This window comes from Triticum aestivum, chromosome 7B, assembly GCF_018294505.1.
Source record: "Triticum aestivum cultivar Chinese Spring chromosome 7B, IWGSC CS RefSeq v2.1, whole genome shotgun sequence".
NCBI lineage: Eukaryota > Viridiplantae > Streptophyta > Magnoliopsida > Poales > Poaceae > Triticum > Triticum aestivum.
In genome coordinates, this window is record NC_057813.1 from 449,712,785 (window position 1) to 449,723,820 (window position 11,036).

At 46.0% G+C, this 11,036-nt stretch overlaps 1 protein-coding gene across 1 annotated transcript; it reads left to right on the top strand.

Moving 5' to 3' along the window:
• The first annotated feature begins 1,977 nt into the window (after positions 1-1,977).
• Positions 1,978-6,963, top strand: LOC123156006 (BTB/POZ domain-containing protein POB1). Its single transcript, XM_044574174.1, has 6 exons — positions 1,978-2,457; positions 4,197-4,325; positions 5,023-5,141; positions 5,234-5,297; positions 5,633-5,912; positions 5,995-6,963. The coding sequence occupies exons 1-6, from the start codon at positions 2,247-2,249 to the stop codon at positions 6,803-6,805; spliced, it is 1,614 nt and encodes a 537-aa protein (XP_044430109.1). The 5' UTR covers positions 1,978-2,246; the 3' UTR covers positions 6,806-6,963.
• Positions 6,964-11,036: the final 4,073 nt, after the last annotated feature.

Consider the following 11,036-nt stretch of genomic DNA (forward strand, 5'->3'; position numbering starts at 1 on the left):
ATAGTGGCCTTGGTCCTCTTCCCGAATGGAGGCGGGAAAGGATCCCACACCGACCAAATTTAAAGGGAGACAACAAGTACATCTTATCCTGACTAAAGTGGTCTTCTCCTGCAAAAGCCTCTGGTCGTGACGCTGCGGTGGGCTCGGCGATGAACTCCGTCCTGGCGGTATTGGTCTTGTTGCACGGGAATGGGAACCTTTGGCTGCTTCCTCGGGACTTCGCGCCTGCTGTTTGCCTCCTTTGCACCAAAGAGGAAACTAGTACTCTACGCCCGCTGGCGCCCGCCTGGCCTTGGTCGTCATAGCTCACGTCACCCGAACCTCACGAGATGAGCCTTGCATAGAAACCTTCGCTCCTCGGGAGCCAGCCTGCGGAGGCCGATCCCCTAGGAGGTCTTGGTGTCGTCCGCCTCGCGAGGCTTGGCCCCTCGCGAGGGTCTTGGGTTGTGATGTCGAAACTGGGCCGTACCAGGCCGTTGGTGGAGCCACGTCGCGGGCCGTAGGCAGGCAAGTCTGGGTACCCCCGTATCCAGAACGCCGACAACGTTGTTGTCTATGTATCACACATGTATCTGAGTTTCCGATCAATACAATTCTAGCATGGATAATAAACGATTATCATGAACAAGGAAATATGATAATAACAAATTTATTATTGCCTCTAGGGCATATTTCCAACATCTCCTGGGTAAGAAAAATGTCGTCAGGCGTAGACGACACCTCAAGACCAAGGCAGTATCAAAGAGGATACTTCTTCACAAAATCAATGAACTAAGAGTCATAACCGGTGATAATCATGTCATGAACATATAGAAGAAGAAGCGTCTGGCCACGAGGAGAAATATGAACAAAGAGAGCAGGATCGTGATCACTGGCTTTGAAGCCAACATTGGTAACCAAGGAGGAGAAGCGCTCAAACCAGGTACGAGGAGTTTGCTTAAGACCATAGAGAGAACGCCGTAGAGGACAAACCATGCCTAGAGGAACAAAGTACCCTGGAGGCGACCAGCCGGAGCAAAGGTCTCATCATAGTTACGACTGTGCTCCTACTGAAAACCACGGGTAACAAGGCGAGCCTTGTAGTGCTCAAGGGAACCGTCAGAGCGAGTCTTAACCTTGAAAACCCACTTGCAGGTGATAGGAGTGACACTAGGCGGTGAAGGAACAAGATCTCAAGTCTCTGCGCTCCAGGGCAGCAAGTTCCTCGGCCATAGCGTGCTGCCACTCCTGATGAACACTTGCCTCTCGGTAGGTCGCAGGATCAAGAAGAGCGCTTGACGCAAAGCCATCCTGGTCAATCGGCTGCATAGCATGCCGATCAAAAAGGGCGTACCGAGAAGGAGATACATGAACATGAGCAGGAGAAGGCACACAAGGGGCATCGTCAAGCGAAGTGAGAGAACGAGGACGACGAGTATAGTGCAACGAAATGGTGGAATGTCAAAAGAGCCGAGTGAATACCACTCTGAAGGAGCCGAAGGTGACTGTGACGGTGGCACACGAGGAGCATTGTCATGATGACGATGAGTATAATGCAACAGAAACGGTGAAATCTTAAAAGTGTGTTCGGACAGCTCGCTCCATGAGGTCCGCAATGCCGTAAGAATCCTTGCACTAATCATGCGTGCATGTCCATGAAGTACTCAGAATTTTCTCACCCACATTTACTCCACGAGGGCGAAACCTGCCTTCTTTTTCTCCTTGCTTTCAACGTTTCTCCGTCAGTCAAATCTACCGCGCGGTGGTGCGTCTTTCCTTCCGGCCTACTTGCAACCAACCAAAACAAAACAAAAAGGAAAGGAAAAAACTCAAGCCGCATCGCAGTTCGCAAGCGCAGAAGAAGGAAGGCAAAAGAATCACATCGCCGACCAGAACCCCCCCCCCCCCCCCCAACCCTCCTCCACCGCCAGGCGGGCCCACGCGCCCCAACGTGGCCCACGCCTCGTTGTTAAGCGGTCACTCGTTTCACACTTACCACCCTCGCACCATCGCGACCACGCCTCCCTCCGCTCCGCGTCCTCTCCGTCTCCCTTCCCTCACTCCTCTCCCCGCGGCTCCCACACCCCCCACGCGTTCTAGGGCCTCGTTTCTCTTTCGGGTTATGGTCCCGGCTCGGCCGGCGGTGAAGAGGTCCGCTGCGGGGGGCGCGGGGCGGTGGCGGGGGCGGCGAGGGTGAGGCGGCCCCGCGTTCGCTGATTGGGATTGGGATTGGATTCGGGGGAAGAGGGCGCCGTGGTACGGCCGGCATGGAGCCGGACTTCTCGCGGGCGAGCGGCGGCCCGAGCTACGAATTCGCCTTCAACTCGGTCAACTTCTCCGACCGGGTCCTGCGGATCGAGATCGTCCCCGGGGACGACGCGCCGGGGGCCAAGGGCGCCGCCGGCGAGGGCTGCTCCTCCATCGCCGACTGGGCGCGCCACCGCAAGCGCCGCAGGGAGGATCTCCGCCGCGACAAAGGTGGGGGGGAGGCTGGTCTACATCATTTCGGTGCGGGGGCGATGCGGGCGATTTGAATTCGGGCTGATTTGACGGCCGGCGTGGGGAAATGGGAAAGGGAGGTGCCCTCTTTTAGTGCCTGATTGGTTTTGACTGTCTGTTGGGAATTTTAGTGTCAAAAAGCCTTACGTTTCGTATAAGGGTGGGAGAAAGATGGCCAGACATCTTTTGCTTTTGATCAAAGTCAAAGTTACCGATTTCCCAGTTGTTGTTTGCTTTGGTTTGATGAATCTCTTAGCTGCTGCCGCACGGAAATTTAGCTACTTTATTATGATCTTCTGAGCAGTGTGGTGTTGAGGAGATGTCATAGGGGAGGTGGTGAGGGCGATTGTAACCGCATGATTCGAATTTGGGTGATTCCTTCTAGACTATTGCCAGGATCTTATTCAATTCTCAGTTTCATAGAAGAATAAGAACTCTGGGGCATTGCACTAATATGACCATGAAATTACCAAGAGCGTTGCACACTGTACTGTAACCCAACCAGCCACAAGCTCAGTAGACGAAATAACTTGTTCAAGTTATGGCCAAAAGTTAGTTTGGTTATTTCCTGGTAAATAACAGTCCGTGGCTGATGGTACCTTCATAGTTCTTTGTTTTATATAAAGTTCAGATGACTTTTTTGTCTATGTGGACTTGTTGTAATAGTATGTGAGCTGTTCTTTACAATGCGATCCTGTTAAGCAGTCAGATAGTGTTCCTCTATCAGTATTTCATAGTGATGCGTGGATTTTCATTTGCTTGATTGACAAATAACTATCGATTGTTTATTTGCTTCATTGACTAGTAACTGGAGTCTCCTATAGTTCTACCAAATACCAATGTATAGTGTAAACTGTGTAACGTTTTCCTCCCAGCTTATAAGCTCACTGCCTGCACATTTTAAAACGAGTTCCAAGAATATTTGGTATAATGATATAAAAAAATCCAGTTATGCTTTCTAATATCATGCTTATCTGTTTCTTGTTTTCAGGCCACTTCCCTCTTACCATTTTATGTTTATACCAAGCATGAAAGAGGGTATATTAAGGGGAGGGAGAGAACATTAATAAAGTTAGAAGTTCTTACTCGTAACCAGTTACTCCCTCCGTCGTGTTTATTAGGCCACCGGGCCGAAGTGCTGAGACCAAGGCACAACACGTGCGGTTGTGCAGTTTTGAATCGGCCCTATTAGGATGCATCGGTTAGCGGCATTAATTAGTGAAACCGTCTCACCTCCCTCATGAATGTAGTGACTGGGGATTTATTTTCCTCAGTCAGTGGATGGAACGAGCAACGGAATTTGCACTACTTAATTACAGCGCGCCTAATACGAACGCGGCTCGCTGGTTCTCTGGCCTAATAAATGCCGGCAGAGGAAGTATTTGACTTTCTATTAGTGCCCCATGAAAAGTTCTAAGTAGCCAATATATTTTGCTTGCATCCAACTTCACACTGAATGTGCAGTCTAGAGTCAAGATATTCATCATTGATGCTTGTTCATGGGCCTCATATTGTTATTAGGGTTTATGCTTTGTTGCTTGGATTTCTTTTTTCTGTCATTATCATCTGAAGCTAATGCACTCTTGATATACTTTATTAGAATATGTTTCTGTCATTACACTCTGAAACTAATGCACTTCTTCCTTAATCTTGTTCTTGTTCTAGAGTGCAATAGCTTCCATTTTTAATGACTTCCTGCTATTTTTTCATGCCTCCAGAATGTGGAAAGTACATGTTGGAACCATCAAAGGTAAAAATCGAAGCAGAAGAATGTGATACCTATGAGGAAACCGGTGAGGAGCCTGTAGCTATGATAGAAGAATCTCCACCTGATATTGGACAAGATGGTCAGTGCAATTGAATATCTTACGAATTACTCCGAAATAAGTGGCAGTCAGGTTTAGAAAATTGAACACACATGCACACGGAATTCGGTGCGCCCATGCCAAATAATTAACATGATTTTTGGATATCTGCTAAGTTTAGCAATCATTGGTACTGACCATATGTGATCAGAGTTAGTTGCTGACACGATGTATCAGAGTGAGTAACTCATCCCTTTGTATTGTAACTGTGGAGACGTGCTGTTACTGATGGTGAACCTTTTCTTCTAGCCGTTCCTTTGACAATATCAATATTTTGTAGGCATTTAGTAATCAGTTTAAATGCCTCACTTGACTGTAGATTGTTCGAGGTTTATATGAGCTTTATCACTTGTTTCTTGCGACTCCACCTAAATAGCTAGGAACAATTGGGTTATGTTGGATGGATTATACTTCTGTGATATATAATTCTGAGATATTTAATCATAAGTTGTGTGCAATTGTTATCCTTGTGGACGAACTAAGTTTACATTTTGAAGTTACCAGATCTCTGACGTTTGTGCACCATGTGGTAACTGATAACTCATATGATTCAGTAAAAGATGTGAATATTGTGCTACAAGTACGTTAAGAATCGATGCTGCTGCTGTGCACTATTTTGTTCCTTTATACTATGTGGCATTTTGCTGCCTGCTTCATTAGACTTTGTTGTCTGTATTAGGTGAGGATGGAGAAAACAGTGACTCATCCTGGAATATGGAGTGTAATCAGGTTTTGAGAGTGAAATCTATCTATATCAGCTCTGCAATTCTAGCAGCAAAAAGTCCCTTTTTTTACAAGGTAATTCTAATTTCTGCATGAAATGAGTAAATTGCGCACTGCAGTTATATATTCTTATCTAGCTAACATTGTCATAACATTCATCTTGTTAGCTTTTCTCAAATGGCATGAAAGAATCCGATCAGAGGCATGCTACTCTTAGAATAACTACTTCAGGTAATGCGGGAGCTCCAGTAGGACACTCGGCATTTTAATTGTTCTATCCTAGCTGCTGTATAATTTTCTTCAATGTCTGAACGATCGATTTTGTAGCACTGGCATGATCAGTCTCAATGAGGTTATTGACGGTTGAATTTTCAGTTGAGCTATCAAGTTGATTGTCTATACCCTACCATTTTGCATCTTTCATCTTTCATCTCCCAGGAATAAGGATATTGTACCTTACTCAAAAGCTTTTCAAATCTATATTATCAAACACAGTCTCAGTTTTTTTTTTGCCTTTTAGTTAACAGTTACCTTATGTCTGATTGTTGTATTTCTACTTGGAACAGAGGAAAGTGCCCTTATGGAGCTTTTAAGCTTTATTTACAGTGGAAAGTTGACGACAAATGAGCCAACCCTTCTGCTTGATATCTTGATGATTTCTGACAAATTTGAAGTTGTTTCTTGCATGAGACACTGCAGTCAATTGCTAAGGAGCTTACCTATGACCACAGAATCTGCACTTCTCTATCTAGATCTGCCTTCCAGCATTTCAATGGCTGCAGCAGTTCAGCCACTGACTGATGCTGCCAAGGAATTCCTCGCTAACAAATACAAGGATCTGACCAAGTGGGTAGTCTCTTTATTTAAAGAGCCAACTAAATTATTGAAAGTAACATTGTTGAACTAAAGGAATGCTTCCTCTTTCCAGGTTTCAGGATGAAGTGATGAACATTCCCCTTGCTGGGATTGAAGCCATCCTATGTAGTAATGACCTTCAGGTGGCATCAGAGGATGCAGTCTATGACTTTGTGATCAAGTGGGTTCGTGCTCAATACCCAAGAACGGAAGAAAGACGTGAAATCTTGGGTACTCGCTTGCTGCCGCTCGTTCGGTTCTCTCATATGACCTGCAGGAAGTTGCGGAAGGTCCTTGCGTGCAGTGATCTGGATCATGAGCAAGCATCTAAAAGTGTCACTGACGCACTCCTGTACAAAGCTGATGCACCACATCGACAGCGCGCCCTTGCTGCAGATGTGTTGACTTGTAGGAAATATACTGAACGAGCTTACAAGTATCGCCCGCTTAAGGTGGTGGAATTTGATCAACCATATCCTCAGTGCGTAGCATACTTGGATCTGAAGCGTGAGGAGTGTAGCCGACTTTTCCCTTCCGGGCGGATTTACTCGCAAGCATTCCATCTCGCTGGACAGGGATTCTTCCTGTCAGCACATTGCAACATGGATCAGCAAAGTGCTTTCCACTGCTTTGGTCTCTTCTTAGGGATGCAAGAGAAGGGCTCATCGAGTGTTACCGTGGACTATGAGTTTGCTGCAAGGACAAGGCCATCGGGCGATTTTGTCAGCAAGTACAAGGGCTACTACACCTTCACTGGTGGAAAGGCAGTTGGCTACCGGAATCTCTTCGCGATTCCATGGCCGTCGTTTATGGCTGATGACGGCCTCTTCTTCATCGATGGAGTACTACATCTGAGAGCGGAACTGACCATAAAGCAATCATAGATAGTGGAAAATCTTGTGTGGTTCAAACATGTTTTTCCTAAGCACCAAAATAGACACTTTTGAACCGAGAAGCAAAATCTGTGAACTGTGAAAGCTGAAAAGCAACATCTTATGAACTGTGAAGGTGTAGTTGCGCCACATGCGTTTTTTTTTCTTAATGCGTAGCACTACATGAGTTAAATTTGCTGTTTGTTGAAATTTCTACTCGTTTTGATAGTGATCCTTTCAGGGACATCCTTTTGATAGTGACATGTTCCAAGTTAGTACAAAGTTGAGTCATCTATTTGGAACCGAGGGAGTAGAATGTAGTCAAGGTACACATAGCCTTTGCTAAGTGATGTTAAGAAGCAAGTTAGTTCTATAGAAAAGAAAAGGGTTACTTCAAACGATAGATTTTGCATCTTATACTGCACTTGGAATCGATGTATTTCGATACGGAGGTGTTTAACTTACACCCGCATCTTACCGGCCGTAAAGCACTTTATGCTTGAAAATGAAACGACGGGTGGAGACGTGTATTATTTACAACTACATTTAAAAGAAAAAACAGGAATCCAAACAGGGCCTTAGACCCCGCTTGGATTTGGGGTAAGTTTATACACCCGGATTTAATTTACAGGTGTAAATTAATTGTTGCGACATGTTTCCGTCTGGAATAAAAACTACAGCTGGAGGTATTCGGGAGGCAACCGACAATCCAAGCATGGCCTTAGGTCCTGCTTGGAATCGGCGTAACTTTTTACACCTGTATTTATTTTACACGTGTATATCACCGGCCATTTGTGATTTCTACCTGAAAAAAATAAACAACCGATGAAGGCGTGTATATTTTACAGACGGATACCGCTCGGAAACGAGAATCCAATTAGGGCCTACTGTGTTTCCTTTTAGAAACTGCTAGGTATTGCAATATGCTCTATTTGTTTAGTTTGCGGCTTGGCGATGGTCTTGTTGGCAAAATTTTGGTCATTTGGCAATATGGCTGTAGATTGAATGCTACTTCCTCGTTTCATGAAATCTCTTAAAAGACTCATACTTAGAAACGGAGGGAGTATGTTTTTTCGAACCATCGGGGAAATTCCTCCCACCTAATTTGGAACTTGGAGTTTTTCACTAGTACCAAAGGGACCGGGGGGATGTGAAGGACCCCTCCCCTTCACCCAATCCCCTCAACCCCTCCTAGTCTGCACTAGAGATGTGCTTGGGTAGAGAATACACGGGGAAGTGATGGATTATGGATGAGCTTAGGCCCATATAAGACAATAATCTCTGGTTAATCTCTAAGGCTCATGCATGTGTACGGCAAGTGGTAGGAAGTGTGGGAAGTTTAGTACCATACTGCTACAGTAGGAAGAGTGAGGCCTCTTTATAAGGGCTGCTCTACCACTTGCTATTGGGAGCTTGGAAATAGGAGTTGTACACGTGCGCTCCTCCTCCGCCGCTCGCATCGCCTCGTCACGACGCGCGCGCGCCGCGGGTTGCGTGAATGAGCCGAGCCGAAGCTTATTTTTGCCGGTCAGAAGTGGTTAATTAATTGTTAATTAATTAACGAGTCGAGATCCTCCCCGGGAGAACGGCAATAAGGTTTTTAGGGAGCGTCTCGACGCGACTGCTCCCGATCCGTCCCCGTCTCTGTCCACCTCTGCTTCCACTACTTCCCCTGCATCGACTCCATGGCTGACGACGAAGCCGCCAAGAAGAAAGCCTCCGCCGCGTTGGCCTCACCAACCGGAGGGTATGACACATTCATCCCCTATTTGCTCGTTCATTGTTGGCCGTATATATGTTGTTCATAGATGTTTCGATTCTATGTACTGTATGTGCGCACATGCTTAGTTACCGGTATGAGATGCATACCTTATTTGCTATGCTTATTGTTTACTCGTGGATGGTAAAGTGCTAATATTTCCAACAATCCAAAAACCTTATTTTAGGCATTTTTCGACTCATGGCTTCGCCGCTACACTGAAGCCGAAAAAGTTTATCGGGACGCATTTTGAGCATTGGCAGACAAGGACTACCTTGTGGCTCACAACAATGAACATGTTCTGGGTTAGTGGTGTGTCTCCCACGGTAACGATTGCTCCTGAACATGAGAATGCATTTAGGGAGGCAACCACCATCTTCGTGGGAGCCGTTTTTACTATGATCGGAGACAAGCTAGTCTACGCATACCTCCATATGCGTGTTGCCAATAATTTGTGGGATGCGCTTGAAGCTAAATTCGGCGCAACCGATGCTGGAAGCGAGTTGTATGCTATGGAGCAGTTCCATGATTACAAAATGGTTGATAACCGTTCTGTGTTGGACCAGGCCCATGAGATACAATGCATCTCTAAGGAACTAGAGCTCCTGAAGTGTGAGTTACCGGACAAGTTTATCGTGGGTTGCATTATTGCAAAACTCCCTCCTGGATGGAGGAACTTTGCTACTTCTCTCAAGCACTTGAGACGTGAATTCTCTGTTGAGGATGTCATCGGTCATCTAAGTGTTGAGCAGAACTCGAGAGCAAAGGACTCACACGTGAAAGGGGCAGAGGGTTCTTCTAGCGTTGATGACCCACAAGTATATGGGATCAATTGTAGCCTTTTCAATAAGTAAGAGTGTCGAACCCAATGAGGAGCGGAAGGAAATGACAAGTGATTTTCAGCAAGGTAATGTGTGCAAGTGCTGAAATTGTAAGTAACATAGTAGTTTGATAGCAAGATAATTTGTAATGAGCAAGTAACGGTAGTAGTAACAAAAGTGCAGCAAGGTGAAGGAAATATGCCCTAGATGCAATAATAAAGTTATTATTTATTTCCTCATATCATGATAAATGTTTATTATTCATGCTAGAATTGTATTAACCGGAAACATGATACATGTGTGAATACATAGACAAACTTAATGTCACTAGTATGCCTCTACTTGACTAACTCATTAATCAAAGATGGTTATGTTTCCTAACCATAGACATGTGTTGTCATTTGATTAAAGAAATCACATCATTAGGAGAATGATGTGATTGACTTGAACCATTCCGTTAGCCTAGCACTTGATCGTTTAGTATGTTGCTATTGCTTTCTTCATGACTTATACAAAGTTCCTACAACTATGAGATTATGCAACTCCCGTTTACCGGAGGAACACTTTGTGTGCTACCAAACGTCACAACGTAACTGGGTGATTATAAAGGAGCTCTACAGGTGTCTCCAAAGATAGATGTTGAGTTGGTGTATTTCGAGATTAGGTTTTGTCACTCCGATTGTCGGAGAGGTATCTCTAGGCCCTCTCGGTAATGCACATCACAATAAGCCTTGCGAGCAATGTGGCCAATGAGTTGGTTACGGAATGATGCATTACGTAACGAGTAAAGAGACTTGCCAGTAACAAGATTGAACTAGGTATTGGATACCGACGATCGAATCTCGGGCAAGTAACATACCGATGACAAAGGGAACAACGTATGTTGTTATGCGGTTTGACCGATAAAGATCTTCGTAGAATATGTAGGAGCCAATATGAGCATCCAGGTTCCGCTATTGGTTATTGACCGGAAACAGTTCTAGGTCATGTCTACATAGTTCTCGAACCCGTAGGGTCCGCACGCTTAAAGTTACGATGACAATTTTATTATGAGTTTATATGTTTTGATTTACCGAAGGTTGTTCGGAGTCCCGGATGTGATCCCAGACATGACGAGGAGTCTCGAAATGGTCGAGACATAAAGATTGATATATTGGAAGCCTATATTTGGATATCGGAATCGTTCCGGGAGAAACCGGGATTTTTCCGGAGTACCGGGGGGTTACTGGAACCCCCCGGGGGTTAATGGGCCTACACGGGCCTTGAGGGAGAAGAGGAGGGCCGCCAGGGCAGGCCGCGCGCCCCCCTTTCCTCTTTCCCCTCCCCCCTTTCCTTCTCCACCAAGGCAAGAGGGGGGAGTCCTACTCCCACCGGGTGGGAGTAGGACTCCTCCAGGCGCACCCCTAAGGGGCCGGCCGCACCTTCCCCCTCTCCTTTATATACGGGGGCAGGGGGGCACCTCTCGACACAAGTTGATCATCGTGATCGTTCCTTAGCCGTGTGCGGTACCCCCTCCACCATATTCCACCTCGGTCATATCGTTGCGGTGCTTAGGCGAAGCCCTGCGTCGGTAGAACATCATCATTGTCACCACGCCATCGTGCTGACGGAACTCATCCCCGACACCCTGCTTGATCGGAGTCCGGGGATAGTCGTCGAGCTG